The sequence below is a fragment of the Panthera onca genome, chromosome A1 (assembly GCF_046562875.1).
Source record: "Panthera onca isolate mPanOnc1 chromosome A1, mPanOnc1 haplotype 2, whole genome shotgun sequence".
Taxonomy (NCBI): Eukaryota; Metazoa; Chordata; class Mammalia; order Carnivora; family Felidae; genus Panthera; species Panthera onca.
In genome coordinates this window covers 122,167,772-122,194,835 of record NC_138339.1, presented here as the reverse complement: position 1 = coordinate 122,194,835, position 27,064 = coordinate 122,167,772, and the positions used below count along the sequence as shown (strand labels likewise).

The following is a 27,064-nucleotide window of genomic DNA, read 5'->3' as shown; positions in this document are numbered from 1 at the left end:
GTAATCTGTGGTATGTTTTTGTGTGTGCATGTAAATAAAATGAGTGTTATACGTTTTGTAGCATCGTCAGCAAACTAGGTTTAAGTACAACACATGGTGGCGCTGTAAGCCAAGGCTGGGAATACCAGACAGGCGGATGGTTACTGTCCCTGCAATTATACGCAGATCTAAGAGAAGAGAATTAACCTTGCGGCAGGGATCGACTTGCAGAGCAGTTTGCCTAAAGACCCAGTAAGTACCCAGATTCTAAAGGCTTTTGGCGTTGGAGAAATGGAGGCTGAAGAGGAGCGTTTTCCTAGACTAAGGCAAGTTCTTCTTCTCTTTGTTTTGCTGGCTCACACTTGCGCGGAGCGGGAAGATTATTTTATTACAGAAGAAACAGAGAGTGGTTCTTTTGTGGCCAATCTAGCAAAGGATATAGGGCTAGGGGCAAGAGAGCTCTCTCGGCGGAGGGCTCGGATCATTTTTAACAATGACAAAAAGCATTTTCAGCTGAACCTTCAGACTGGAGATTTACAAGTAAATGAGAAACTGGATCGGGAAGAATTGTGTGGCTCCACTGAACCTTGTGTACTGCAATTTCAAGTGTTACTGGAAGAACCTTTGGAGGTATATAGGTATAAGCTTTTGGTCACTGACATAAATGACAATTCCCCTGTGTTCCCAGAGGCAGAAATGATTTTAAAAATCATGGAAAATACTCTTCCAGGGGCTGTGTTTCCCCTGAAAAATGCGCAAGATTTGGATGTAGGTGTCAATAATGTTCAAAACTACACCATTTATCCCAACTCCCATTTCCACGTGCTCACCCGCAACAGCGGTGAAGGCAGAAAATACCCGGAACTGGTTCTGGACAAAGCCCTAGATCGAGAACAGCAGCCCGAGTTTAGATTAATTCTCATGGCAGTAGATGGTGGAACTCCTCCCAAAACTGGGACTACCCTGGTCCTCATTCATGTTTTGGACATCAATGACAATGCTCCTGAGTTTGTGCAGCCACTCTATCGTGTGCAGATCCTGGAAAACAGTCCCCTGGGATCTCTTATTGTCACTGTTTCAGCTAGAGATTTAGACACAGGAATAAACGGTGAAGTAGTCTATTCATTTTTCTATGGCGATGAAGAGATTACTAGGACATTTGCACTAAATGAACTCACAGGAGAAATTAAAATAATTAGGAAATTAGATTTTGAAAAAATTAAGTCATATGAGCTAGATATTAAGGCTTCTGATGGGGCAGGTCTTTCGGGAAAATGCACTGTCATAATAGAGGTGGTGGATATAAATGACAACACCCCAGAAATGACGGTGGTTTCCCTTATAAGTTCCATCCCTGAAAATTCCCCTGAGACCACGATAGCTCTTTTCAGTATTCAAGACCCAGACTCTGGGGAAAATGGGAGGATGGTTTGTTCCATCCAGGAAGATGTTCCGTTCACTCTGAAACATTCTGTTGAAAATTTCTACAAGTTAGTAACAGAAGGAGTGCTAGACAGAGAGACAAGATCTGAGTACAACATCACCATCACCGTCACCGACTTGGGGACCCCCAGGCTGAAAACGCAGCACAACATAACCGTGACGGTCTCCGACGTCAACGACAACGCCCCCGCCTTCAGCCAAACCACCTACACCCTGCGCGTCCGCGAGAACAACAGCCCCGCCCTGCACATCGGCAGCGTGAGCGCCACGGACAGGGACTCGGGCGCCAACGCCCAGGTCACCTACTCGCTGCTGCCGCCCGCGGACCCGCAGCTGCCCCTGGCCTCCCTGGTGTCCATCAACGCGGACAACGGGCAGCTGTTCGCGCTCAGGTCCCTGGATTACGAGGCGCTGCAGGCGTTCGGGTTCGGCGTGCGCGCGGCCGACCGCGGCTCGCCCGCGCTCAGCAGCCAGGCGCGGGTGCGCGTGCTGGTGCTGGACGACAACGACAACGCGCCCTTCGTGCTGTACCCGCCGCAGAACGGCTCTGCGCCCTGCACCGAGCTGGTGCCCAGGGCGGCCGAGGCGGGCTACCTGGTGACCAAGGTGGTGGCGGTGGACGGCGACTCGGGCCAGAACGCCTGGCTGTCGTACCAGCTGCTCAAGGCCACGGAGCCCGGGCTGTTCGGCGTGTGGGCGCACAACGGCGAGGTGCGCACGGCCCGGCTGCTGAGCGAGCGCGACGCCGTCAAGCACAGGCTGGTGGTGCTGGTCAAGGACAATGGCGAGCCGCCGCGCTCGGCCAGCGTCACGCTGCACGTGCTGCTGGTGGACGGCTTCTCGCAGCCCTACCTGCCGCTCCCGGAGGTGGCGGCGGCCGAGGCGCGGGCAGACCCGCTCACCGTCTACTTGGTCGTGGCCTTGGCGTCCGTGTCGTCGCTCTTCCTGTTCTCGGTGCTGGTGTTCGTGGCGGTGCGGCTGTGCAGGCGGAGCCGGGCGGCGTCTGCGGGTCGCTGCTCGGGGCCCGAGGGCCACTTTCCGGGCCACTTGGTGGACGTCAGCGGCGCGGGGACGCTGTCCCAGAGCTACCAGTACGAGGTGTGTCAGGAGAGGATCTGGGACCAAGGAATTTAAGTTTTTGAAATCTGTTGTCTCCATTGCTCAACAGAAGTCTGTGAATGATGTGGAGGAAAACACACATTTTGTAAATTTTGGATTCAATTACGAATTTGGATGAAGGTTAGTTCTTTCTAAATATGATAGGTCTCCATTACTGCTTTGGTCCATATAGAATGTGTTTCTTGGGTGTTTTACTGATTCCACATTCCTATTAAAGGGATTAGAAATATTCTTTAAGCATATCCTCATATTTACTCTGTTTTTTTTTTATTTCTATTTTGATGGAAACAAAGAAATTTCAAATTTATTGCTTTACTGAAAAATCATGAACATGTGGTTCAGTTTATCAACTTTTCATTATCGAGCACTGTTGATTTGAAGATGACTCCAGCTCCATCCTCTATTTGGTTGTTATATGGAAGCTCTAAATTTTTGATGTTGTGGTTACTTAGGAGGTATCATTCATTAACATAATGAAGCCTATGTTTAATCTGATATTAAGCTTACCTATCTTAAATTTTTAAGTGGAAAAAAGTTCTGCAAAAAATGCATATTTTTGTTTCACGGTAGTATTAAATAGAAAGGCTACAATTTCTCCCATATTTAAGGGCTTTTCTTCTATAACAACCTTCAATATATCATATATATGAGTATTATTAAAAGATTATTAGATTATTTCAAGATACTTAAATGATAGATCCTTTTTGTCTAGCCCACCCCATCATGTTCGGTAAACTTCTCTCTTCAGTTGAAGTGACATTTATTCTACATTTCAGCTACATTTATTTCACTCATTTCCCCTTGTGACTTCAGACAATCAGACAAGATGGTAGATATCGCTAATCCAAGCTGAGCAAATCTGACTCTTTTGTTTAAAAAATGGCTTTAGAAATCAGATCTAAAATAGTTTTTCTGTTGGGCACCTGGGTGGCTCAGAGCCCCTCATCAGTCTCTGTGCTGACAGCCTGGAGCCTGGATCCTGCTTCGGATTCTGTGTCTCCTCTCTCTGACCCTCCCCCACTCATGCTCTGTCTCTGTCTCTCTCTCAAGAATAAGTAAACGCTAAAAAAATGTTTTATTTATTTATTTTTGTTTATTTATTTTTGAGACAGAGAAAGACAGAGCTTGAGCAGGGGAGGGGCAGAGAGAGAGGGAGGCACAGAAACTGAAGCAGGCTCCAGGCTCTGAGCTGTCAGCACAGAGCCCTATGCGGGGCTTGACCTCACAAGCTGTGAGATCAGGACCTGAGCTGAAGTCGGTCGCTTAACCGACTGAGCCACCCAGGCGCCCCTAAAAAAATGTTTTAAAATAGTTTTTCTGTTAAGAACTTAACAAGAATGTGATATCATGTTGGCTAAATAAATGGAAAGAAACACAGAAAGTCAATCCACTTAGGGAAAAGAAGAAAGGAGATGCCTAAAAAGCAACTTTACAGATTAACCAATCTCTCCCAAGTCTGCTTTCTCCCTTGGGTTTTTGGAAACAAATATGTGCTCTTTTAATAAATCTCCTTTTAATTATGATAGCTAAGTGGATTTTTCCCTTGTCAAAAGCATGTTTAGATATTCTTTCATGGGTTGAACTTTACTATTAATTGGAAATTTTTAACTTAGGGTTTTTATATTAATGTAATATTTGGGATCAAAAGTTTGTGGAATATTAGTAAGGGATAAGCACAAGCTTTTGTTAAAATGTATGATTTTGAGAAGAATTGGTGGCTATTTTCAAATTTTACTGTTTTTGGAATGTCTTATGAAAATTCTACGTAGGAGTTTTTGCATATAATCAGTGTCATAATAGCATTAGGGTGAAATAACATTGACAATGTGAAATGTGTTCTAAAAGAGATGTATAACTTTTTTGTAGAATCTTTATAACCTGGTTGTTATGTTTGTATTTTAGAATCTATTCCATTGCATAGTGGAAGCCAGAGTGTTTTGCCATTTGATGAAATACATTTAGATCACTCTGAATTATTGCAAATTACTATTCAAAAGAACATAGAAAATGGCTACTTGGGAATATGGGGTCTTGTTTATCCAGCTCATATAATGAACTAGGGTCCCAGAAAAAAAGGGGGTCTTCTACATTAGGAGGAGAATCCATCTATGAGAATTTTAAAATTAATTGTGATTTATTGATTGATCTATTCAACAAATATTTGTTGAGTATCCACCATGTGTCAGGGACTCTTATAGATGCTGGGGGATGTGGAAGTCAACAAAACAAAGTTCTCAAGCACAAAAATGACACAGAAAAGAAAAAACTAATTATGTATGTATATGCTATATCAGATGGTGGTCAATACTAAGGAGAAAAAGCAGGGTAAGAGTTATAGGACTTATATGCATTTTCCCATAGTTTGAAAGTTTCATAAAATCATAATTCTCTGACCTTATGTTGAAATGGCATCATAAACTGGAACTAACTGGTAGTTTTTTCTTTGATATGATTCAACCAATGGGAACCACAATTCTGTCACATACACTGCCTAGAATTTGAAAGAAAATCCAGAAGAATTAACCCTTTCCTTTTTGCTGAGGGAATTTTAAGAAATCACGTAAGCATATGCTGTTATTTTTATAAGATGACATACCACTATTGTCTTCTTTCACTTCTCATCTTTCAGAGCACCTCACCCATACTACAGGTTTTAAAAAGTAAGGACCATGTTTAGGTTCTTTGCTGATCTGTTTCAGAACTTAGTACATAGATATCAATAACACTTTTTTTAAATGAAGGAATGAATAATTATAATTGCATGGTTTTCTGATTACATCATTTCCAAACCATTTCCAAACTCCTAATAGCTGGCTAGATATCATACAGAGGGAATAAATTGTAGCAGTTCTTTTCGAAGACAACGCATGGTGGCGCTGCAGGCTAAGGCGTAAAAAAAAAAAAAAAAAAAAAAAAAAAGCCCAGGAACTGCTACGAACTCTACCTTAGATCTATAGCCGAAGACAAAAACCTGTAAGCAGAGTTCCGGACTGTAAGTCTTACTACTCACCATCATTTCTGGACAGGTTACCGACTAAGAGATCTATCACCGTCCCTAAGGTAGAGCTGAGCCCCGTTTCTGGAAAGCATTTATGGAATTAAAGATGGAGGTCGGAAAAGAGTGTTTTCCTAAACAAAGGCAAGTCCTGATTCTCTTTCTCATGTTGGGAGTGGCTCTGGCAGGCTGGAAATCCCGACGCTATTCCGTGATGGAGGAAACAGAGAGTGGTTCGTTTGTGGCCAATCTGGCCAAGGACCTGGGGCTGGGAGTTGGGGAGCTAGCCGCGCGGGGAGCCCGGGTGGTCTCTGAGGATAACGAACCCCGCTTGCAGCTTGATCTGCATACCGGGGAATTGATACTGCATGAGAAACTGGATCGGGAGGAGATGTGCGGCCCCACAGATCCATGTGTAATGCATTTCCAAGTGTTACTGAAAAAACCACTGGGAGTATTTCGAGCTGAACTACTGGTGAGAGACATAAATGATCATTCTCCTGAGTTTCCTGAAAGAGAAATGACTCTGAAAATCTCAGAGACTAGCCCTCCTGGAACCGCGTTTCCACTGAAAAAAGCCCAGGACTTGGACGTGGGCAACAACAACATCCAAAATTACAGTATCAGTTCCAACCCTCATTTCCATATTTCTACCCGCACCCGGGGGGATGGCAGGAAATACCCAGAGCTGGTACTAGACAAAGAGCTGGATCGCGAAAAGCAGTCCGAACTCAGCTTAACCCTCACAGCGCTGGATGGCGGCTCTCCACCCCGGTCTGGCACCGCCCAGGTTCGCATCTTCGTCTTAGACGTCAATGACAATGCCCCTGAGTTTGCACAGACACTCTACCAGGTGCAAGTTCCAGAGAACAGCCCTGTAGGTACGCTAGTAGTCAAGGTCTCTGCTAGAGATTTAGACACTGGGACAAATGGGGAAATATCATACTCCTATTTTTATAGTTCCCAAGAAATAAGCGCAACTTTTGAGCTAAACAACCTTTCAGGAGAAGTTCGCCTACTTAAAAAATTAGATTTTGAGACAATATCTTCATATGAGCTGGAAATAGATGCGACTGATGGTGGGGGGCTTTCTGGAAGATGTTCTGTCTCCATTGAGGTGGTGGATGTTAACGATAACTTCCCAGAACTAACGATTTCATCACTCACCAGCCCCATTCCTGAAAATTCTCCAGAGACAGAAGTGGCCTTGTTTAGAATTCGAGACCGAGACTCGGGGGACAACGGAAGGATGACTTGTTCCATCCAGGATGATCTTCCCTTCGTCCTGAAGCCATCAGAAGAGAATTTCTACACCCTGGTAACAAATGGGGCGTTAGACAGAGAGACAAGACCCGAGTACAACATCACCATCACAGTCACCGACTTGGGGACCCCCAGACTGAAAACGCAGCACAACATAACCGTGACGGTCTCCGACGTCAACGACAACGCCCCCGCCTTCAGCCAAACCACCTACACCCTGCGCGTCCGCGAGAACAACAGCCCCGCCCTGCACATCGGCAGCGTGAGCGCCACGGACAGGGACTCGGGCGCCAACGCCCAGGTCACCTACTCGCTGCTGCCGCCCGCGGACCCGCAGCTGCCCCTGGCCTCCCTGGTGTCCATCAACGCGGACAACGGGCAGCTGTTCGCGCTCAGGTCCCTGGATTACGAGGCGCTGCAGGCGTTCGAGTTCGGCGTGCGCGCGGCCGACCGCGGCTCGCCCGCGCTCAGCAGCCAGGCGCGGGTGCGCGTGCTGGTGCTGGACGACAACGACAACGCGCCCTTCGTGCTGTACCCGCCGCAGAACGGCTCTGCGCCCTGCACCGAGCTGGTGCCCAGGGCGGCCGAGGCGGGCTACCTGGTGACCAAGGTGGTGGCGGTGGACGGCGACTCGGGCCAGAACGCCTGGCTGTCGTACCAGCTGCTCAAGGCCACGGAGCCCGGGCTGTTCGGCGTGTGGGCGCACAACGGCGAGGTGCGCACGGCCCGGCTGCTGAGCGAGCGCGACGCCGTCAAGCACAGGCTGGTGGTGCTGGTCAAGGACAATGGCGAGCCGCCGCGCTCGGCCAGCGTCACGCTGCACGTGCTGCTGGTGGACGGCTTCTCGCAGCCCTACCTGCCGCTCCCGGAGGTGGCGGCGGCCGAGGCGCGGGCCGACCCGCTCACCGTCTACTTGGTCGTGGCCTTGGCGTCCGTGTCGTCGCTCTTCCTGTTCTCGGTGCTGGTGTTCGTGGCGGTGCGGCTGTGCAGGCGGAGCCGGGCGGCGTCTGCGGGTCGCTGCTCGGGGCCCGAGGGCCACTTTCCGGGCCACTTGGTGGACGTCAGCGGCGCGGGGACGCTGTCCCAGAGCTACCAGTATGAGGTGTGTCTGACGGGAGACTCGGGGACCAATGAGTTCAAGTTCTTGAAGCCCTTCTTCCCCAGTATTCTAAACCAGGACCTTGGGAGGAAGTCAGAGGGAAATCCAACGTTCCAGAATAGTTTAGGTATCTGAAAGTTTCCTGTTTGCTTTTACATTAGCTTTGTCTCCTTCACCTTTCTGTTTATTTTTTAATCCAGTAGTAATTTTAATTCTACTCCCCCCCCTATTTTCCATAGTAAATTTACTTTGCTTTGTTGGCTTGGTTGTCTTATGATTATTTTTACAATTATTGTATAATCAGCAAAAATTTTATATCAGGAAATTCACATTTCTGATTAAAATTTTCATACTCATTCCTAAAGGATAATATGAAAATTAACCTCTTAGAATAAACAATTCTCATTTTGAAAATATTTTACTGACTATATGATATTACATAAGAATGTCTGATTCCTTTTAACATACTTCATTTTTAAATTACTGGAATCCTTTTAGTTTCTATTAGTAACACAGCTACAACGTTTGTATAACCCCTTGTGAGTTTTGGGTGAAATCAGTTTGTATATACTAATGTCTAGTTTCTTCTGAGTTCTGTTTGGATTTTTCTTTTACTAATAGGCATCAATGTATATATTTTCATGCTATTTTTTTAAAAATCACACTTGTAATCATTAGATTTTCACTCTGAAATATATATGTCACCTCATGAAAGTGTATCTTTATTATGATTTATTTCTCATATTAATTAATGTTGAAAAGACTTATGGGTTGTCACTTACATGTAACTTAAATTACAATCTTGTTAAGAGTCCTGGGCAGATTTGCTGATACCCAGATTGACTGTGTTGAGGACTTCCTAGGTACTCTAAAGATTCTAGTATCGAGTAATACATTGCTTACAGTTGTCCCCTGGGATTGCAGAGTAATTCTCAAATGAGTTCCAGATTCTAGGCCTAGTGGAGCTTTTGATGGCACAATATGCCAGTATCTACTTGCCTTTGGATGATGACATTGTGCTTATTGTTAAGGGATATGAAAGAAAATACATTGTATATTACTATTAGTTAGCCAAAGAAAATTTATCTCAACCTCCAGGAGCCTCTTAATTTTGGAAATGCTATAAAATAGTGTGCGTAGGCAGAATAATGGCCCCCTAAAGACATCTGCATCCTAATTCCTGGAACCTGTGACGATGTTATGCTATACTGTGAAGATGAATTAGGTTCAGATGGAATTAAGGTTGCTAATTAGCTAACCTTAAAATAGGGAGAATATCCCAGATGTTCTGTATAGGAGTGATTTAATAAGTCAAAAGGCTTTAAGAACACATCTGAGTTTTCCCTGAGATGCGGAAGAAATTCTGTCTGTGGGCAGTGGCTTCAGCTTGTGCTCCAGAGTTTCAGCCAGCCCTGTAATTGCCTGCCCTACAGATAATGGACTCGCCTAGCCAGCTCTCACAATTGAGTAAGTCACTTCCTTGCAACAAATCTTTCATTTTGTATCTCCTAATGGTTCTGTTTCTGCAGTTGAACACTGAATGCCACAGGTTTTGTTACCTGGGAGTGGAATGCTGTTGTAACAAATAACTAAAATCATGAAAGTTGTTTTGGAACTGGAAGGAAGGCAGAGGCTGGAAGAATTTTGAAAAGCATGATGGAAAAAGTCTAGATTGTTTTGGACAGACTGTTAGTAGAAATATGGATGTTATCAATTCTATCAAAGTCTCAGGAGGAAATGAGCATGGTGGAGAAAACATATGTTGCCTTACGGAATATCTAAATCCTTGTAAAGAGAATGCTGGTAGAAATATGGGTGTTAAAGTCACTGATAATGAGGGCTCAGAAAGAAATGAGGTGAAGAAGGTGATATTGGAAAGTAAAGAGAATCCTTGTTATATAGTAGCAGAAAACTAGGCTGAGTTGTGTCCTGCAGTTTTACCGAAGAAGGACTTGTAAATAATCAGCTTGGTTATTTAACTGAGGAGATTTCCAGTCAAGGAGTTGGAGGTGCAACCTCATTTCTTCTTGATGCTTATAATAAAATATGAGAGTAATGAGACAGATGGAGGGAAGAACTGTTAAGCAAAAAGGAACTAGAACTTGGTCATGTGGGAAATTCTCAGCCTATTCAAATGGCAAAAGGGGCTCAAAAAGGAAAGTCACTATTAGGAAAGCATGCTTTAGAGAGAAAGCCAAGGGTGTCACAGGACAACCTTTTGATAGTGCTTTGGAAGAATTAATAGGTAAGAGTATTCAGTCATGCAGCAGGTTCTTTAAAGAGATTAGGCATGTGTTTCATGGAAATCCCAAACATCTCAGCCGAAGTCAGGAATAGAGATGAGATTACCCAGGAAAGAACTCTGAAGCAGCCCTTTGTATAGGAGAGAGAATCCCTGTGACATACACAAGGGACTCAAAAGGTTCTTGAGAATGTTATACCGGCAGAAATATTACCAGCATAAGTTGGAAGGCACAGAGAGAATGATAGAAAAGAAACCTGTTGTACTTCACAATTATATAAGCAAGAAACGACTGAAAAAACTACTTAGCTAAAACATGTACAACCCTCTCATGCAAAAGATGACTCTTAAGACAGAGCTGGAGCCTGGAGGGTGGAGCTCCAAACCCAGGCCTTGAAAGCAAATAGAGTTTTCCTACATGGATTTCTACATTTCTTGGAACATATGACTGCTTTCATTTTCTGTTTTTTGAACTGGAATAACTATTGTTACCTATGCCCTCTTGTCATTATACAGTTTGAAGAACAGATAATTAGTTTTACTGGTCCACAGATGGAGAGGAATTATGCTCAGGATAGGTAATTAGAGTCTCAACCATACCTAATTTAGATGATGTCACTGGTGAAATTTGGAACTTTTGAGTTGATGAGATTTAGATGAAATTATGGACTGAGTTGATACTATAATGAGATGAGATCTTTGGGGACCTTGAATATATTTTTTTAATGTGGAATGAATGTGGATCTTTGGGGGGGGCAGAGAATGGAGTGTGGTAAGAAGGATAATGGCCCCACAAAGTAATCTCTGGAACCATGAGTATCAAGTTAAGTGGCAAAGAGGAATTAAAATTGCTGATAGAATTAAAGTTGATAATCAGCTGACCTTAAACTAGATTACCCTAGACAATCCAGGTGAATCCAATGCAATCACAAGAGCCCTTAATAGGAGTCATTATCAGAGAGATGTTTTAGGAAAGACTCGGCCAGCCTTTGGTGAGTTTGAAGATGGAAGGGACCCTCCAGTGAAGGAATTCAGGGAGGCACTAGAAGCTAGATAAGGCAAAAATAAATTCTCCCTTAGAGCCTACAGAAAGGGATGCAGCCCTACCTTAAATATAGCCCAGTGAGACCCATTTTAGACTTCTGTCTTCTAGAACTGTAAAATATTAAACTTGAGTTTTTAAGTCACAATTATTTTGTAATTTGTTACAGCAACAATAGGAAACAGAGAGAAGTGACTACTAAAAAGCCATTTCTGAACCCATTTTTCTTTGCCTTCCCCTCTTCTAGGCCAAAATATTCATGTTCCCATGATCCCTTGCAGGTAGGAATATAGTATTCAGCTGTTGTTAATGATTTGAAAGTGCATTTGGGGAATTTTGCCTAAGGGAAATTTTTCTTTTTTTTAAAGCTTTTTTCTTTTCCTTTTTTAAATTGAAGTATAGTTGATACACAATGTTAAATTAGTTTCAGGTGTATAATTCAGTAATTTAACAACCCCGTATAATATGCTTTACTCATCACAAGTGTAGGTACCATCTTACAACACTATTACAATGCCATTGACTGTATTCCCTATGCCCTACCTTTCATCCCCATGAATTATACATTCCATAACTGGAAGCCTGTGTCTCTCACTCTTCTTCACCTTTTGTACACATCACCACTTCCCTCCTCTCTGGCAAACGCCAGTTTGTTCTTTGTGTTTGTGGGTCTGTTTTTGTTTCTGTTTTTGGTTTGTTCAGGTTTTTTTTTTTTTTTTTTTTAGATTCCACATGTAAGTGAAATCATATGGTATTTGTCTGTCTGACATGTGTCACTTTGCATAATACACTTAGGTCCATGTTGTTGAAAATGGTGAGATCTTGTTCTTCTTAAGGGCTGAATAATATTGTGTGTGTGTGTGTGTGTGTGTGTGTGTATATACATGCACATCACATCATCTTTATCCATTCATCTGTTGATGGACTCTTAAGTTGCTTCCATACCTTGGCTGTTGTAAATAAAGCTGCATTATACATAAAGGTGAAAATGGTGAGATCTTGTTCTTCTTAAGGGCTGAATAATATTCTGGTGTGTGTGTGTGTGTGTGTGTATGTATATATATATATACATGCACATCACATCATCTTTATCCATTCATCTGTTGATGGACTCTTAAGTTGCTTCCATACCTTGGCTGTTGTAAATAAAGCTGCATTATACATAAAGGTACATATATATTTTTGAATTAGTGTTTTTGTTTTCTTTGGTTAAATAACCAATGTGTATTACTGCCTTGTATGGTATTTCTATTTTTAGTTTTTTGAGGAAACACCATACTGTTTTCCACAGTGGTTGCACCAATTTACATTCCTACCATCGGTTCAGGGGAGTTCCTTTTTCTCCACATCCTTGCCAACACTTGCTATTTCTTGTCTTTTTGATACCAGCCATTCTGACAGGTGTAGGTTGATGTCTTATTTTGTTTGATTTGCATTTCCTTCATTATTGGTGATGTCAAGCATCTTTTCATGTATGTATTGGATATCTGTATGTCTTTGAAAAAAGATGTGAGGTCCTCTGCCCATTAAATTGGATTATTTGCTTTTTGGTGTTGAGTTGTAGAAGTTCTTTACATATTTTGATTATTGGATATGTCATTTGCAATTATCATCTCCCATTTAGTAGGTTGCCTTTTTATTTTGCTGATGCTTTTTTTACGGTGAAAAAGCTTTCAATTTTGGTATAATTAAGGCAAATATTTCTCAGAGGGTTAGTCTGAGGTGGCATGTTCTTAGGTCTTTTGCCCATGTTCCTAGGTCTTTTGCCCATGTTCCTTTTTCATAACCAGTGTATGTACTGGTGAGTAAGCCTTGAGTTGAAGCAGCCAGTTTGCAGCCATGAGATGAATACTCAGAGATAATGTAGCTGACTTTATAGCTTCATTTAGTCATTTTCCAATTTGGCTAATACAGACATACATAAAAACTGAACTTTCAAAGGAATATTTTTGGCTAGTAGCAATGCCAAGGTTAAGTTCTAAAGAAGAGAATGAGAAGGTGAGCTGATAAGCTATACTTTAAAACCTGTGGGAGTGGTGCCCTGACAAAATGACTATGATATTTATGGAATAATCCAGAACTGGTTTCCTTCTCAGGCAGGGAAGCAGCAGGACCAAAAAGTTTACTTAGTAAAATAAATTACCGAGGCATGTGTCCTGAAAATCTTCATAAGCAGATCATCAATCTAAATATCTTGGTAAAATATGCTTGGTAGAAAGATCAGAAATTCCTAACAACCTTTTCAAAACACAGAGATGTGTGTTTTGTAACAGGCTCAGAGACCCCCATGTGTGAGTATTCACTACTCCTTTCTTAGGTTACTTCACAAATATTTTATTAGTATAGAATTTAAAGCCATCTCCCAAGGATAAATACTTATGTCTTTCTTGGATTCATCTGGAATGCCTCAAAAAGAGCATTGCTTCCAATTTATCAGCAGAGTCATGAAAAAGCAATAAAAATCTTTCATGACACATGACTGGTAATGCCTGGCCCAGTTTTAGAACTCCAGGGCTGCACTAAGTGTTTGTGTGTCTATGTATGTTTGTATATGGGCGTTTGGCGGGGGACGGGGGGAAGTAGCTTTAGTAGATGGTAGAGATGCCCTGCATGCACATGTAACTACTAGAGTAACATTGCTTTTACATAGCTTTTCCACTTTTAAAGAGATTTTTCCTTTAATGCATAAATGCATGTAATAAACTTGGCATTGATAACGTATTCTAGAAGAGATCATATTTGCAAACTAAAGGAGCTTTATTTTGTAATTTTAACAGTTCCAGCATTATTATATCTAGATGTTTGATAGCCCTCTTGTCCTTGAAGGAACAGCCCAGGAGAGAGAACTGTACAGTAGGTATGGTAATTTTTTCCCCTATTGAGTTCAGGAAACAATAAAGTTGACATCAGAATGTGACAGGGATGGGATTAGGATGAGACCACATTTGTGCAAGTGTGTGGTTATATCCTTTCTTTGTTTACTATTCTGATATTTTGTCCATCATTGATTTTGTTCATTAAGTTTTATTTTTTTTTAGAATATTGCATTAAATAGTATCTATCTTTAGTACTACATTTTTGGGTGACATTAATTTTGTTTCTGAGACACTTGACTTAGCCTGGTCCAGGTCCTATTGGTTGTTTCCAACTTGCAAGTTCAAGTGGCCGTTGCAGTACTTGTGTTATAGTCATAGCTAGAATCTGAGCACTGAAATCTGAATCAGTTGCCTCTCCATTCTGATTATGGGGTAGCTGCAGCAAGGATAGAAGAATACAAATATACCCAAGGAGATCCAATGAACTGGAGTCCTACAGACTGAGAAGAGAAAAGCACACCTATGGCTATGACTGGCCAGGCAAATTGTTTACAGTTTTCTTCCAAGTGGCATGCAGCTGTGTGAAAAATATTCTATCTGTTAGGTAGATTCGATCTGCTACTATGTTGTTGAGAATTTTGCATTTATGTTCATGAGTAATATTGACCTATTTTTTTCATGTTATACTCTTACCAGGTTTAGTTTCAGGGTCATATTGGTCTCATAAAATGATTTGGCAATTGTTTCCTCCTCCTCTCTTTTATGAAAGAGTTTGTGTAAGATACTAGTTCTTCTTTATGTGTCTGATAGAATTTACCACAAAAGACACATGTCTTTTGAATTGTAAAATCAATTGCTTAAATAGATAGGCTGCAATTCTCCCTTTCTGTTTTCTCTTGTGTCAGTTGGTAACCTGTGTTTTTTAAAACAATTTATCTATTTTATCAGATGTTAAATTTATTGACATGAAGTTATTGCTAATACTCCTATATCATCTGTTCAATATATTTAGAATCTGTAATGATGCGCCTTTTTCATTCTGGGTATTGGTAAAATACATTATCTCTCCTTTTGTCTTTATCAGTATTGGTTTATCAGTATCAATTTTATTAATCTTTTTAAAAAACCAATCTTATTCTTATTTTCCTATTTCTGTTTTTTATTTCATTGACTTCCACTATTAGGTTTTTATTTCTTTCTCTATACTTACTTCGGGTTTAGTTTTATTCCCCTAGTTTCTCTGAAGATTTAGATAATTGATGCTAAACTTCTTTTAATACATATATATATATATATATATATATATATATATATTAAAATATATAAATAAAACCTATACATTTCTTTCCATGCATTATTGAAGCTACGTTTCATGAATTTTTTAAATTTTAATTCTTTTGAGAGAGACAGAGACAGCACGAGCAGGGGAGGGACAGAGTGAGAAGGAAAGAGAACCCGCCAGTGCAGAGCCAGGCAGGGGGCTCGAACTTTTGAAACTGTGAGATCATGACTGGAGCCAAAACCAAGAGTCAGATGCTCGACCAACTGAGCCACCCAGGCACCCCTACATTTCATGAATTTTGATACATTCAGTTTGAATTCGTCTGTAACTTCCCTGTTGATTTCTTATTTAAACTATTGGTTAACTGGAAGTATGTTGCTTCATGTCCAAATATCCAGAGATAACATTTTTCATAGTGAAAATAATTGCTTTGGTCTGGAAACATCCTCAGTATGATTTTGATCCTTTGAAATTTATTGGGTTTTGTTGTTATCCAATATATGGGTTATCTTGGTGAGTTTCCCATGTGTACTTAAAGGTGTATTTAGTATGCTATATCAATTAAACCAAGTTGCTTGATAATGTTGTTTGATTTTTCTTTATTCTTACCATTTCTCCTACATGTTTTTCTGTCAATTATTGAGATAAAATGTTAAATTCTTAGACAAATTCACAATCATTATTTATTTCTCCCTTCTGGTGTAGCACTTTGTAAAAATTCATACATTTTGAAGCTCTGTTATTAGATATGCACAAGGATTATTTTATCTTTTTTTAAATTTGTTTTTAATTAAAAAAATGTTTTAATGTTTATTTTTGAGAGAGAGACAGAGACAGCGCACAGAGGAGGGGCAGAGGGAGAAGGAGACAGGCACAATCCGAAGCAGGCTCCAGGCACTGAGCTGTCAGCACAGAGCCCAATACTGGGCTTGAACTCATGAACCAAAAGATCATGACCTGAGCCAAAGTCAGATGCTTAACCGACTAAGCCACCCAGGTGCCCCGGATTATTTTATCTTCTTGATGAACTGACACTAGTATGAATCATCCCGTTTAGTGTCTGGTAATACTGTTAATCTGATATTACTATAATCACCCTATATTTCTTATGCTTAGAGTTCATATGATATATCTTTTCCCTCCTTTTACTTTCTCATCCTTTTTATTTTCTTTTTTAATTTTATTTATTTATTTTTAAAATTTGGTTAAAATTTAGTTTGAAATTTCCAAATTAGTTACCATATAGTGCAACAATGATTTCAGGAGTAGATTTATCAGTGCCCCTTATCCATTTAGCCTATCCCCTCTCCCTCAACCCCTCCATAACTCTCTGTTCTCCATATTTAAGAGTCTCTTATGTTTTGTCCCCCTCCCTGTTTTTATATTATTTTTGCTTACCTTCCCTTAGGTTCATCTGTTTTGTCTCTTAAAGTCCTCATATGAGTGAAGTCATATGATATTTGCTTTTCTCTGACTGATGTAGTTGCAGATGGCAAGATTTTATTCTTTTTGATTGCCGGGTAATACTCCCATTGTGTGTGTGTGTGTGTGTGTGTGTGTGTGTGTGTGTGTGTGTATACCACATCTTCTTTATCCATTCATTCATCGGTGGACATTTGGGCTCTTTCCATGCTTTGGCTATTGTTGATAGTGCTGCTATAAACTTTGGGGTGCATGTGTCCCTTCGAAACAGCACACCTGTATCCCTTGGATAAATACCTAGTAGTGCAATTGCTGGGCTGTAGAGTAGTTCTATTTTTAATTTTTTGAGGAACCTCCATACTGTTTTCCAGAGTGGCTGCACCAATTTCATTCCCACCAGCAGTGCAAAAAAGATCCTCTTTCTCTACATCCTCTCCAACATCTGTTGCCTGAGTTGTTAATTTCAGCCATTCTGACAGGTGTGAGGTGGTATTTCATTGTGGTTTTTATTTGTATTTCCCTTATGATGAGTGATGTTGAGCATTTTTTCATGTGTCAGTTGGCCATCTAGATGTCTTTTTTGGAGAAGTGTCTATTCATGTCTTTTGCCCATGTCTTCACTGGATTATTTGTTTTGGGGCTGTTGAGTTTGATAAGTTCTTTATAGATTTTCGATACTAACCCTTTATCTGATAGGTCGTTTGCAAATATCTTCTCCCATTCTGTCCATTGCCTTTTAGTTTTGCTGATTGCCGTCTTAATATTTTAAATACATCATATGTAAACACAGAATTGGATCTTGCTTTTTTTAATCCAGTTTTATCATTTTTGTCTCTTAATTGTAGAGTTGGTTCCATTTATATTTAATGTAATTATTTATATTATTGTGTCTATTGCAATTTTTTTAATATTTTTTGTTTCTAATATAAGTTATTGCTAAGTTGGCTAACATACAGTGTATACTGTGTGCTCTTGGTTTTGGGGGTAGATTACCATGATTAATCGCTTACATACAAACACACAGTGCTCATCCCAACAAGGGCCCTCCTCAATGCTCATCACCCATTTTCCCCTCTCCCCCAACACTGTTTGTTCTCTGTATTTAAGAGTCTCTTACAGTTTGCCTCCCTCCCTCTATGTTTGTAATTATTTTTCCCCTACCCTACCCCCGTGGTCTTCTGTTATGTTTTTCAAGTTTCACATATGAGTGAAAACATATGGTACCTGTCTTTCTCTGACTGATTGATTTCACTTAGCATAATACCCTCCAGTTCCATCCACGTTGCTGCAAATGACAGGATTTCATTCCTTCTCTTTGCTAAGTAGTAGTCCATTGTATACGTAAACCATATCTTCTTTATTCATTCATTAGTTGATGGACATTTAGGCTTTTTCCATAATTTGGCTACTGTTGAAACCACTGCTATAAACATTGGGGTACATGTGCTCCTATGCATCAGCACTCCTGTATCCTTAGGATAAATTCCTAGTAGTGCTATTGCTGAGTCGTAGGGTAGTTGTATTTTTAATTTTTTGAGGAACCTCCACACCATTTTCCACAGCAGCTGCATCAGTTTACATTCCCACCAACAGTGCAAGAGGTTTCCCGTTTCTCCACATCCTCTCCAGCATCTGTTGTTTCCTGAGTTAATAATTTTAGCCACTCTGACCGGTGGGATGTAGTATCTCAGTGTGGTTTTGATTTGCATTTCCCTGATGATGAGTGATATTGAGCATCTTTTCATGTGTCTGTTGGCCGTCTGGATGTCGTCTTCTTTGGAGAAGTGTCTATGTCTTTTGCCCATTTCTTCACTGGAATATTTGTTTTTCAGGTGTTGGCTTTGGTAAGTTCTTGATAGATTTTGGATACTAACCCTTTATCTGATATGTCATTTGCAAATATCTTTTCCCATTCCGTTGATTGCCTTTTAGTTTTGTTGATTATTTCCTTCGCTGTGCAGAAGCTTTTTACCTTGATGAGGTCCCAATAGTTCACTTTTGCCTTTAATTCCCTTGCCTTTGGAGACATGTCAAGCAAGAAATTGCTGTGGCTGAGGTCAAAGAAGTTGTTGCTTGTTTTCTCTAGGGTTGTGGTGGTTTAAGATTTTATTTTTTAAGTAATCTCTACAACCAATGTTGGGCCCAAACCCACAACCCATAGATCAAGAGTTGCATGCTCTACCAACCGAGCCAGACAGGCACCCCTACTGCAGTTTTTTGTACCATCTATTTTCATTCCTTTGTTTCTTGTTTACTGGGTTTGGATTTTGTTGGTTTGTTTGTTTTGCTTAATTGTGTATTTTTTTGTATTCCATCTTATATCCTAAATTAACTTTTTACCTGTAACGTTTTTGGGGTATCTCAGGATATGAATACACAGCCTTTCCTTAACACAGTCGACCTTAAGTTTTTATTATTTCACTTCACCAATAATGTGAAAAACTTTCTATTAGGTGATCCTCATCTTTTTTTGTCATGGCAGAGAAGATCAGTACAAGACATAGGAGAGATAATTAAGAATTCATATGGTAAATAAAAAAAAAGAAAAAAAGGGGCGCCTGGGTGGCTCAGTCGGTTAAGCGTCCGACTTCAGCTCAGGTCATGATCTTGCGGTCTGTGAGTTCAAGCCCCGCATTGGGCTCGGTGCTGACAGCTCAGAGCCTGGAGCCTGTTTCAGATTCTGTGTCTCCCTCTCTCTCTGACCCTCCCCTGTTCATGCTCTCTCTCTGTCTCAAAAATAAATAAAAATGTTGGGGCGCCTGGGTGGCTTGGTTAAGCGTCCGACTTCGGCTCAGGTCACGATCTCGCGGTTCGTGAGTTCGAGCCCCCGCGTCAGGCTCTGGGCTGATGGCTCAGAGCCTGGAGCCTGCTTCCGATTCTGTGTCTCCCTCTCTCTCTGCCCCTCCCCCATTCATGTTCTGTCTCTCTCTGTCTCAAAAATAAATAAACATAAAAAAAATTTTTTAAATAAATAAATAAAAATGTTAAAAAAAATTAAAAAAAAAGAATTCATATGGTAAACAAACTGAATATAATCAAATTGGGAAATATTTGAAAAATATTTTAATATGCAATATGTAGAAGATACTCCATACTAGAGAGAAATCTAATAAAAATAATCAGTGTGAGAAAGCCTTCAGCCAGATTCCAACTTTAAGTGTGCACAAAAAGAACTCATACTGAAGAGAAATGCTATGAATTCAGTGGATGTGAGAAAGCATTAACTAATCATTCATTGTTAAAACACACATGGGATCACACACTGGCACAAACTCTATCAGTTTAAGGAATATAGAGAGCCTGTCAGCTATTCTTTGTAGTGTAGGGCTCATGATGTGAAAATTCTTCTTGGAAAAGAATACACAAAATGTAGGAAAACCATTATTCATTCTTCATCCATTGTTGTACATGTAAAACTCATGGTGGAAATAAGCTTTATTTCATATAATGTGAAAAAGTCTTCCATTTTTTTCATCTCTTAGAAGAATGCTTTCTCAATGAAGACAAATACTATGAGTGTGAAAAATGTGGGAAAATATTCAGTTGTCCTTCAACCTAGAGGCACATGTGAGAACTCATATTGAAGATATGACTTTGACTATAGAAGATTATGAGTAAATCTTTATTTCTTCCACATTCCTTACTGTACATGTAAGATTGACATTGAGGGGAATCCTTATGAATGTAAGGAATATAGGAAAACCTTCACTTACTCCTCAAAGCTTACTCAACAGGTGAGAAAACCTATCAAAAAGGAACTCTATACATGGAAGAAATGTGGGAAAGACTAGTTTTCCCTCTCCTTTTAATAACCATGAGCACTGGAGAGATGCCTTATAATTGTATATGATTTACTGTATATATGATATTACACATTGGAAGAGAAACACTGTGAATATATGAAATGTAGTATCTACTGCCTTTGCATCTGTTCGGTAATGAGAACTCATACTAGAGAGAAACCATGTTAATGTTTGGAATGTGGGAAAGTCTTACCTTGTATTCAATTCCTTCAAAGCCTTGTGAAAATTCACATTGGAGAGAGAGCATATAAGTGTAAGAAATATGGAAAAGTATATTTCTGAACACTTCAGTACATATTTGAGAACATATACACAGAAGAGGAACTATATAAATGTAAAGAATGTGGAAAAGCTTTGAAGTTTTTCTCATTGCTTAGTGAGCTAGTGAGAACTCATACTGTGATACAAGACTGTAAAAAATGTGGAAAATTCTTTAGTTTACCTTCATGCTTCAAAGGCATGTGAAAAGTCACGTTGGAGAGAAATGCAATGAATGTCGTCAATTTTGGAAAACCTTCCAATGACTCTCATCTTTTATTATGTGTAAGGAAATTCATACTGGAGGAGAAATCTTTAAAATGTTGTAAGTATGGAATTTCTTTAACAGTGTCTCATCTTTGAAGTGACTCATAAGCTCATAATTTCTCATATTTTTTAGCTCATAATTCCTACTTTTTATTTTCTAATATAAACCTTTATGGTATGAAAATTGTTGTTCCCAATACCCTTGTAGCTATATCATACAACTTCTGATATGTTATTTGCATTATGATTCACTAAAATGTATTATATCATTTCTATTGTGAAGTCTCTTTGAACTTAAGTATTTTCAGTATGTAAGTGTATTTGAAATTATTTTTGTTATTGTTTCTAATTACCACTATATGCAATGCATGTGGTCATTGTGCTATTGACTTTGGTACTTGTTGGGACAAATAATTGATTCTTACTGTTGAGAGATCTACAGCATTTTTGTAGCTAATGTAGTACATAACTAATTGTTTTGGTCAATGGGTAGTTGATATAAGTAAAAACTGCCAAGTTATCAAAAAGGATGGTTTCATTAGACTTGGTAATTTCACCTTCTGTGTTTTGCTCTTCCAAGTTGGACACAACACTTCAAGTTGGGGAGCCCTTTCAACCATGAGAATGAAAGCTAAGGATAATGATTGTGCTGGATTGTGTTATATGATGCTTAGAACCACATTTTCCAGAATCCTATATGGTTTTAGGTTAAAAGTGGACAAGAGGAACATGCATGAGATTTGGAATGCAAAATGAAGAAGCTATTAATCTCAAAAGGGTGTGGAAGTAGCAGATTGACAGATGCAGAACCATTCAGAAGTTTCAAACTTCAAGGTTGACTTCCTGACTATTGGCTTTGTTGAACATCAGCCCTGAGCCGATCATTAAGCACTTAACCTCAGTTCCTTCAGAGGTGGTAGATTCCACAAACATCTCCATGAGCTTATTCTTCATAGACCTACTTTGATGGATAGAAATGCACAGCTGTTTGAATTTCCATATGCACTCAAACCTGCTTACTCTTACTGCCCTTTCAGGATATCATGATTTGAAACTTTTCCAATATTCTGATTGCCTTTTCTCTACATTGTAAAAGGTGTATTTTCTGTAGTGAGCACATAGTTCAAAAATAAACATAAACAAATTAGTAACTTTGTTCCCCTTTTGTATTAAGTGGTTACACTATGCCTGTACTGACTATTTGTGGACTCTTCCAGGAGAGAAAAAAGCACCTTGCTGATTTGTGGGTCATGTTGTGAGAATTTTACATTACTCAAAACTAATAAAATCCTAAATGATAAACACAGTATGTGTTAAATTAATTGATTAATGTAACTCATCGTATTAGCAACATAAAGGAGAACATTTATGCGATCATCTCAATAAATGCATACAAAGTCTTTGAAAAATTTAAAGTGCACTTTGTGAAATTTTCAACACTGTAGAGGATGGGAACATCTTCACTGTGGTAAAGAATATCTACAAAAATCCTACAACTAACATCATACTTAATGGTGAAATAATGAGTACTTCCCCATTATATTAGAGACAAGGCCAGTAAGTTCTCACTGCTTCTGTTCAACATTATAATGGAGGATCTAGTCAATTTAAAAATACAGGAAAAATAGGGGCGCCTGGGTGGCTCAGTCGGTTAAGCGTCCAACTTCAGCTCAGGTCACGATCTCGTGGTCCGTGAGTTCAAGCCCCGCGTCGGGCTCTGGGCTGATGGCTCAGAGCCTGGAGCCTGCTTCAGATTCTGTGTCTCCCTCTCTCTCTGCCCCTCCCCTGTTCATGCTCTGTCTCTCTCTGTGTTAAAAATAAATGAACATTAAAAAAATTTAAAAAAATACAGGAAAAATAAATAAAAGACTGAGGTGCCTGGATGGTTCAGTCAGTTAAGCATCTGATTCTTGATTTCAACTCAGGTCATGATCTCCTGGTTGTGAGCTTAAGCCCGGGAGCTTGCTCTGCGCTGACAGGATTCTCTTTCTCCCTTTCTCTATGCCCCACCCCCACCTCAAAATACACATTTTTTCAAAATACATAAAAGACACAGATACTTAAAATATTAGTGTTTATTTACAGATGAAATAATTGTTAAACTACAGGGACTAATGAGTAGTAGGCTGAGCAAGGGTGAGGATATAAGGTTGATTTCTATACTATAGAAAATCAGTTATATTTCTTTTTAAAAAAATTTTTTTAACGTTTATTTATTTTTGAGACAGAGACAGAGCATGAACGGGGGAGGGTCAGAGAGAGGGGGACACAGAATCTGAAACAGGCTCCAGGCTCTGAGCTGTCAGCACAGAGCCCGACGCAGGGCTCAAACTCAAGGACCGCGAGATCATGGCCTGAGCCGAAGTCGGCCGCTTAACAGACTGAGCCACCCAGGTGCCCCAGAAAATCAGTTACATTTCTATATAACTGCAACAAATGGAAAATAAAAGTTAAAAACTACCATTTGCTATAACATTAGAAAATAAATAGGAATAGATTTAACCAAAGATGTGCAAAGTTTCGACACTGAAAATTATAAAATATTGCAAAGAAGAGTTGAGAAGATTTAAATAAATGGAGAAATATGCCATGTTCACTGGTTGGAGGACTCAGAATTGTTAAGATGTGCATTACTACGAAGTTGACCTCTATAGAGATGCAATCCCAATCAAAATCGAACCAGACTGTTTGGTAGAAATTGGCAATTGGCAAGCAAACATACGTATTTGTAAGACATCGTGTATAGACATATATATTGTAAGACATCTTGTATAGACATATATATTAGCAAAAGGATCAGTGAACAAACTAAAAATTGAACTTAATGTACTACGAATTATTTGAAGAGAAAATGAACATTTTTTTTCGGTATCCTTATATACTCATGGATTTATGGACTTAATTTGTTCTAATCAAGTATACATCATTGGTTCTTTTTTACTAATTAATCACAACTTGGCCAGCCGGAAACTCCTTAAACTGGCCTCTCTGGGTTTTGACCCAACCCATTATTTTGAAAGCATCCTTCTTGCTTTCTGGTAATAGCAAGAGGTCACAAAATTATTCTTTTTTTTATTGGTGATCCAGTATGTATTACACTATCCTTACAAAGAGCTCTGCTTCCTTTTCATTGAATAAAGGTGTTAGAGGACAAAATCTTGCACGTCTGAAAAGTTGGAAGATTGAGTATAAGGAGCTCTGGGTTAGAAGCATGTTGATGGACATGTGAGAGTGATCATAAAGTGTGAAAACCTCTATGTGCTAAGTTAATGGCCACCAGAGGGCATCCCACCAAGAAGAGTCACTAAACATTGAAATAGACAAAATTATATATCCATTGAACTTTAAAAATTAAAAAAAAAATTGTAATGTTTATTTTTAGAGAGAGACAGACAGAGCATGAGTGGGGGAGGGGCAGAGACAGAGGGGGAGATAGAGAATCCAAAGCAGGCTCCAGGTTCTGAGCTGTCAGCACCGGGCCTGACGTGGCTCTTGAACCCACAAACCGGGAGATCATGACCTGAACCAAAATGAGACACTCAACTGACTGAGCCACCCAGGCACCCCATATACCCTCTGAACTTTAGAAAGCTTTTTTCATCAGCCAGAATACCACTGGCACGATGAGCACATGAACAAAGAGGACACATTGGCAACGATGCAAGTGTCTGTGCCTCACTTACCAAGGCTGATCTAGCTGCTTCCATACACAGCCAAATGTCTAACCTTCCAGCAGTTGAGACCAACACTAAACCCTTTATATGGCAGGAATGGCCTCAGTTACCATTGCTCCTAACAAACAATTTAGGGAATTTGTGCTTCCCTTTTCTGAACTCTGGGCTCTGCATGGTTAGAAGCCCTTGTCCCTAAAGGGAAAATTTTCCACCAGGAAACAAAGCAAGATTCCCAATATAATGTAAGCTGAAGCAGTAGCCTCAATCTTTTGGATTCTATGTGACCAGGGTCCAGCAGACAAGAAGAGAAGTGACCAACTTGACTCTTATCATCAGGAGGAAATAGGGCTGCTATTACATACTGGGGGGCAAGGAAAAATATGTTTGGCACCCCATGGACCCACTTAGATGCCTTCTAGTACACCTTTGGCCATTTACTTTGGTAATTGGACATATGCAACAATCCCAGATTGAGAAGGGCATGGTGACCATGGCTCAGATCTCTCAGGGATGAACGTCTGGATTACACCACCAGGTAAGCTGGTGAGATCAGCAGGGATGCTAGTGGAGGGTTGGAAGAAACCTAAAGTGGACAGTAGAGAAGTGAGGAAATGATTGTCTGTTTTAACCCTGAAACCAGGTTCAGTAGCAGGGGCTGTAGGTCATCCCATTAAACTTTCTCTTTAAGTTTCCCTCCAGGAAGAGGACCATCAGAACCATGAAAGAGCTGTCTTCTGAATATATGTATGAAGAGGATCTGACTGGCACAGCAGGTGGACTGTAAAGACATGGAGATGCACCACTAAGATTCCCCTTCAGAGAAGGACTTGTGTCTGGGAGTGGCAGGAGCGCTATCAGTGGGCATCCTTCAGCTGTCACACCCATCCCAGGGTAAGCCACATCAAGCCACTGATCAAGGTGGAAATATGAAGACCTGGTTATTTCAGACTAACACAAAACACCTCTAATGGGCCATTTTAGCTCCAGAACTCCCTACTTCACTGTCTGCTGAATCCTGCCTCCATCACCTCAATTCCACAGGTATAAATCCCAAAGAACTCTCAGCAGACACCCTACACTCAAACTCTATCTCATTGTCAGCTTCCTAGAGATCCCAACTTAGTAACACAGCTTCTGGTTTGTTACTAGACTGTGGTAGAGACTGAACCCCTGACTACTAGATACTACCGGATTCATCAAACCATAAAATTGGTTTCCTGTGTATCAGCATTCCATCTTCAAGTGGAATAATACAAGATCATACATGACAAGTTCTAGAGAATGTAAATGTTTCATATGTTTCATTAGTGGATAGTTCAGACTGGCAATGCACCATTGCTCCTGCATTACCCCCTCTCTTTCACCCTCCATCTCTGGTCTCAGTGGGAGTGCCCTGTGATCAAATTACTGAAGATGGGAAATTTGAGCCTAACCTAGAAATATTTCCACACAGAAATCTGGCAGAAGCCAGAATAAGACCTCTAGAGAATTGCATCCTGTAGGACTGGCCCAGAAAGGGAGTGAACTCCCCCTCATGGGAGAGAACTTCAACTGATACAACGGATTGTTCACTTTTCCTGGAAAGAAAGATGGCTAGAGTTATAGAATTTTTAATAGTTTATTTTTATTTATTTTGAGACAGAGATAGCAAATGTGTGAGGGGCACAGAGAAATTGTTCACTTTTCCTGGAAAGAAAGATGGCTAGAGTTATAGAATTTTTAATAGTTTATTTTTATTTATTTTGAGAGAGAGATAGCAAATGTGTGAGGGGCACAGAGAGAGGGAGACAGAATCACAAGCAGTCTTCACACACTGTCAGTGCAGAGCCTGATGTGGGGCTCAAACTCACAAACTGTGAGATCATGACCTGTGCCAAAGTTAAGAGTTGGATGCCTAATGGAATGAGCCACCCAGGTGCCCCTAGAGGTATAGATTTGCATTTGTATTAGTTTTCTAGGGCTGCCATACCAAAGTACCACAAACTGGATGGCTTAAATAATGGACATTTTATCATCTTGTGGTTTTGGAAGCTGGAGGTCTGAAATTAAAATGTTAGCAAGGTTGGTTCCTTGTGAAGCCTCAGGGGGAAGAATCTGTTTTGGGTCCCTTTCCTGGACTTGTAGGTGGAATTCTTCTCCCTTTGTATCTTTACACAGTCTTCACTCCATTTGTGTCTGTGTCCAAAGTTCCCCTTTTTATAAGGGCATCAGCCATATTGGATTGGAGTCCATCCTAATGACCGCATTTTAACTTTGTTGCCTTTGTATTTTGAGGTACCAGGGGTTAGAACGTCTCAGGAAAGACATAATTCAACTCATAACGTCATTTATTCATGAGCAGTGGCTGATGATTTGGCCTA

General features: G+C 40.3%; 2 protein-coding genes across 2 annotated transcripts; both read left to right on the top strand.

Moving 5' to 3' along the window:
• The first annotated feature begins 192 nt into the window (after positions 1-192).
• Positions 193-25,965, top strand: LOC132675096 (protocadherin beta-15-like). Its single transcript, XM_078450281.2, is given in 3 exon segments — positions 193-2,525; positions 2,527-2,661; positions 25,393-25,965. Coding segments are annotated over 2 exon segments (2,388 nt in total). The 5' UTR covers positions 193-270; the 3' UTR covers positions 2,660-2,661; positions 25,393-25,965.
• On the top strand, positions 4,089-11,330 carry LOC132677536 (protocadherin beta-15). Its single transcript, XM_060629343.2, has one exon. The coding sequence runs from the start codon at positions 5,634-5,636 to the stop codon at positions 8,031-8,033; it is 2,400 nt and encodes a 799-aa protein (XP_060485326.2). The 5' UTR covers positions 4,089-5,633; the 3' UTR covers positions 8,034-11,330.
• Positions 25,966-27,064: the final 1,099 nt, after the last annotated feature.

Bases quoted from the DNA above. Each gene is read 5' to 3' on its own strand.
- LOC132677536 (XM_060629343.2), top strand. From the start codon at position 5,634: ATGGAATTAAAGATGGAGGTCGGAAAAGAGTGTTTTCCTAAACAAAGG.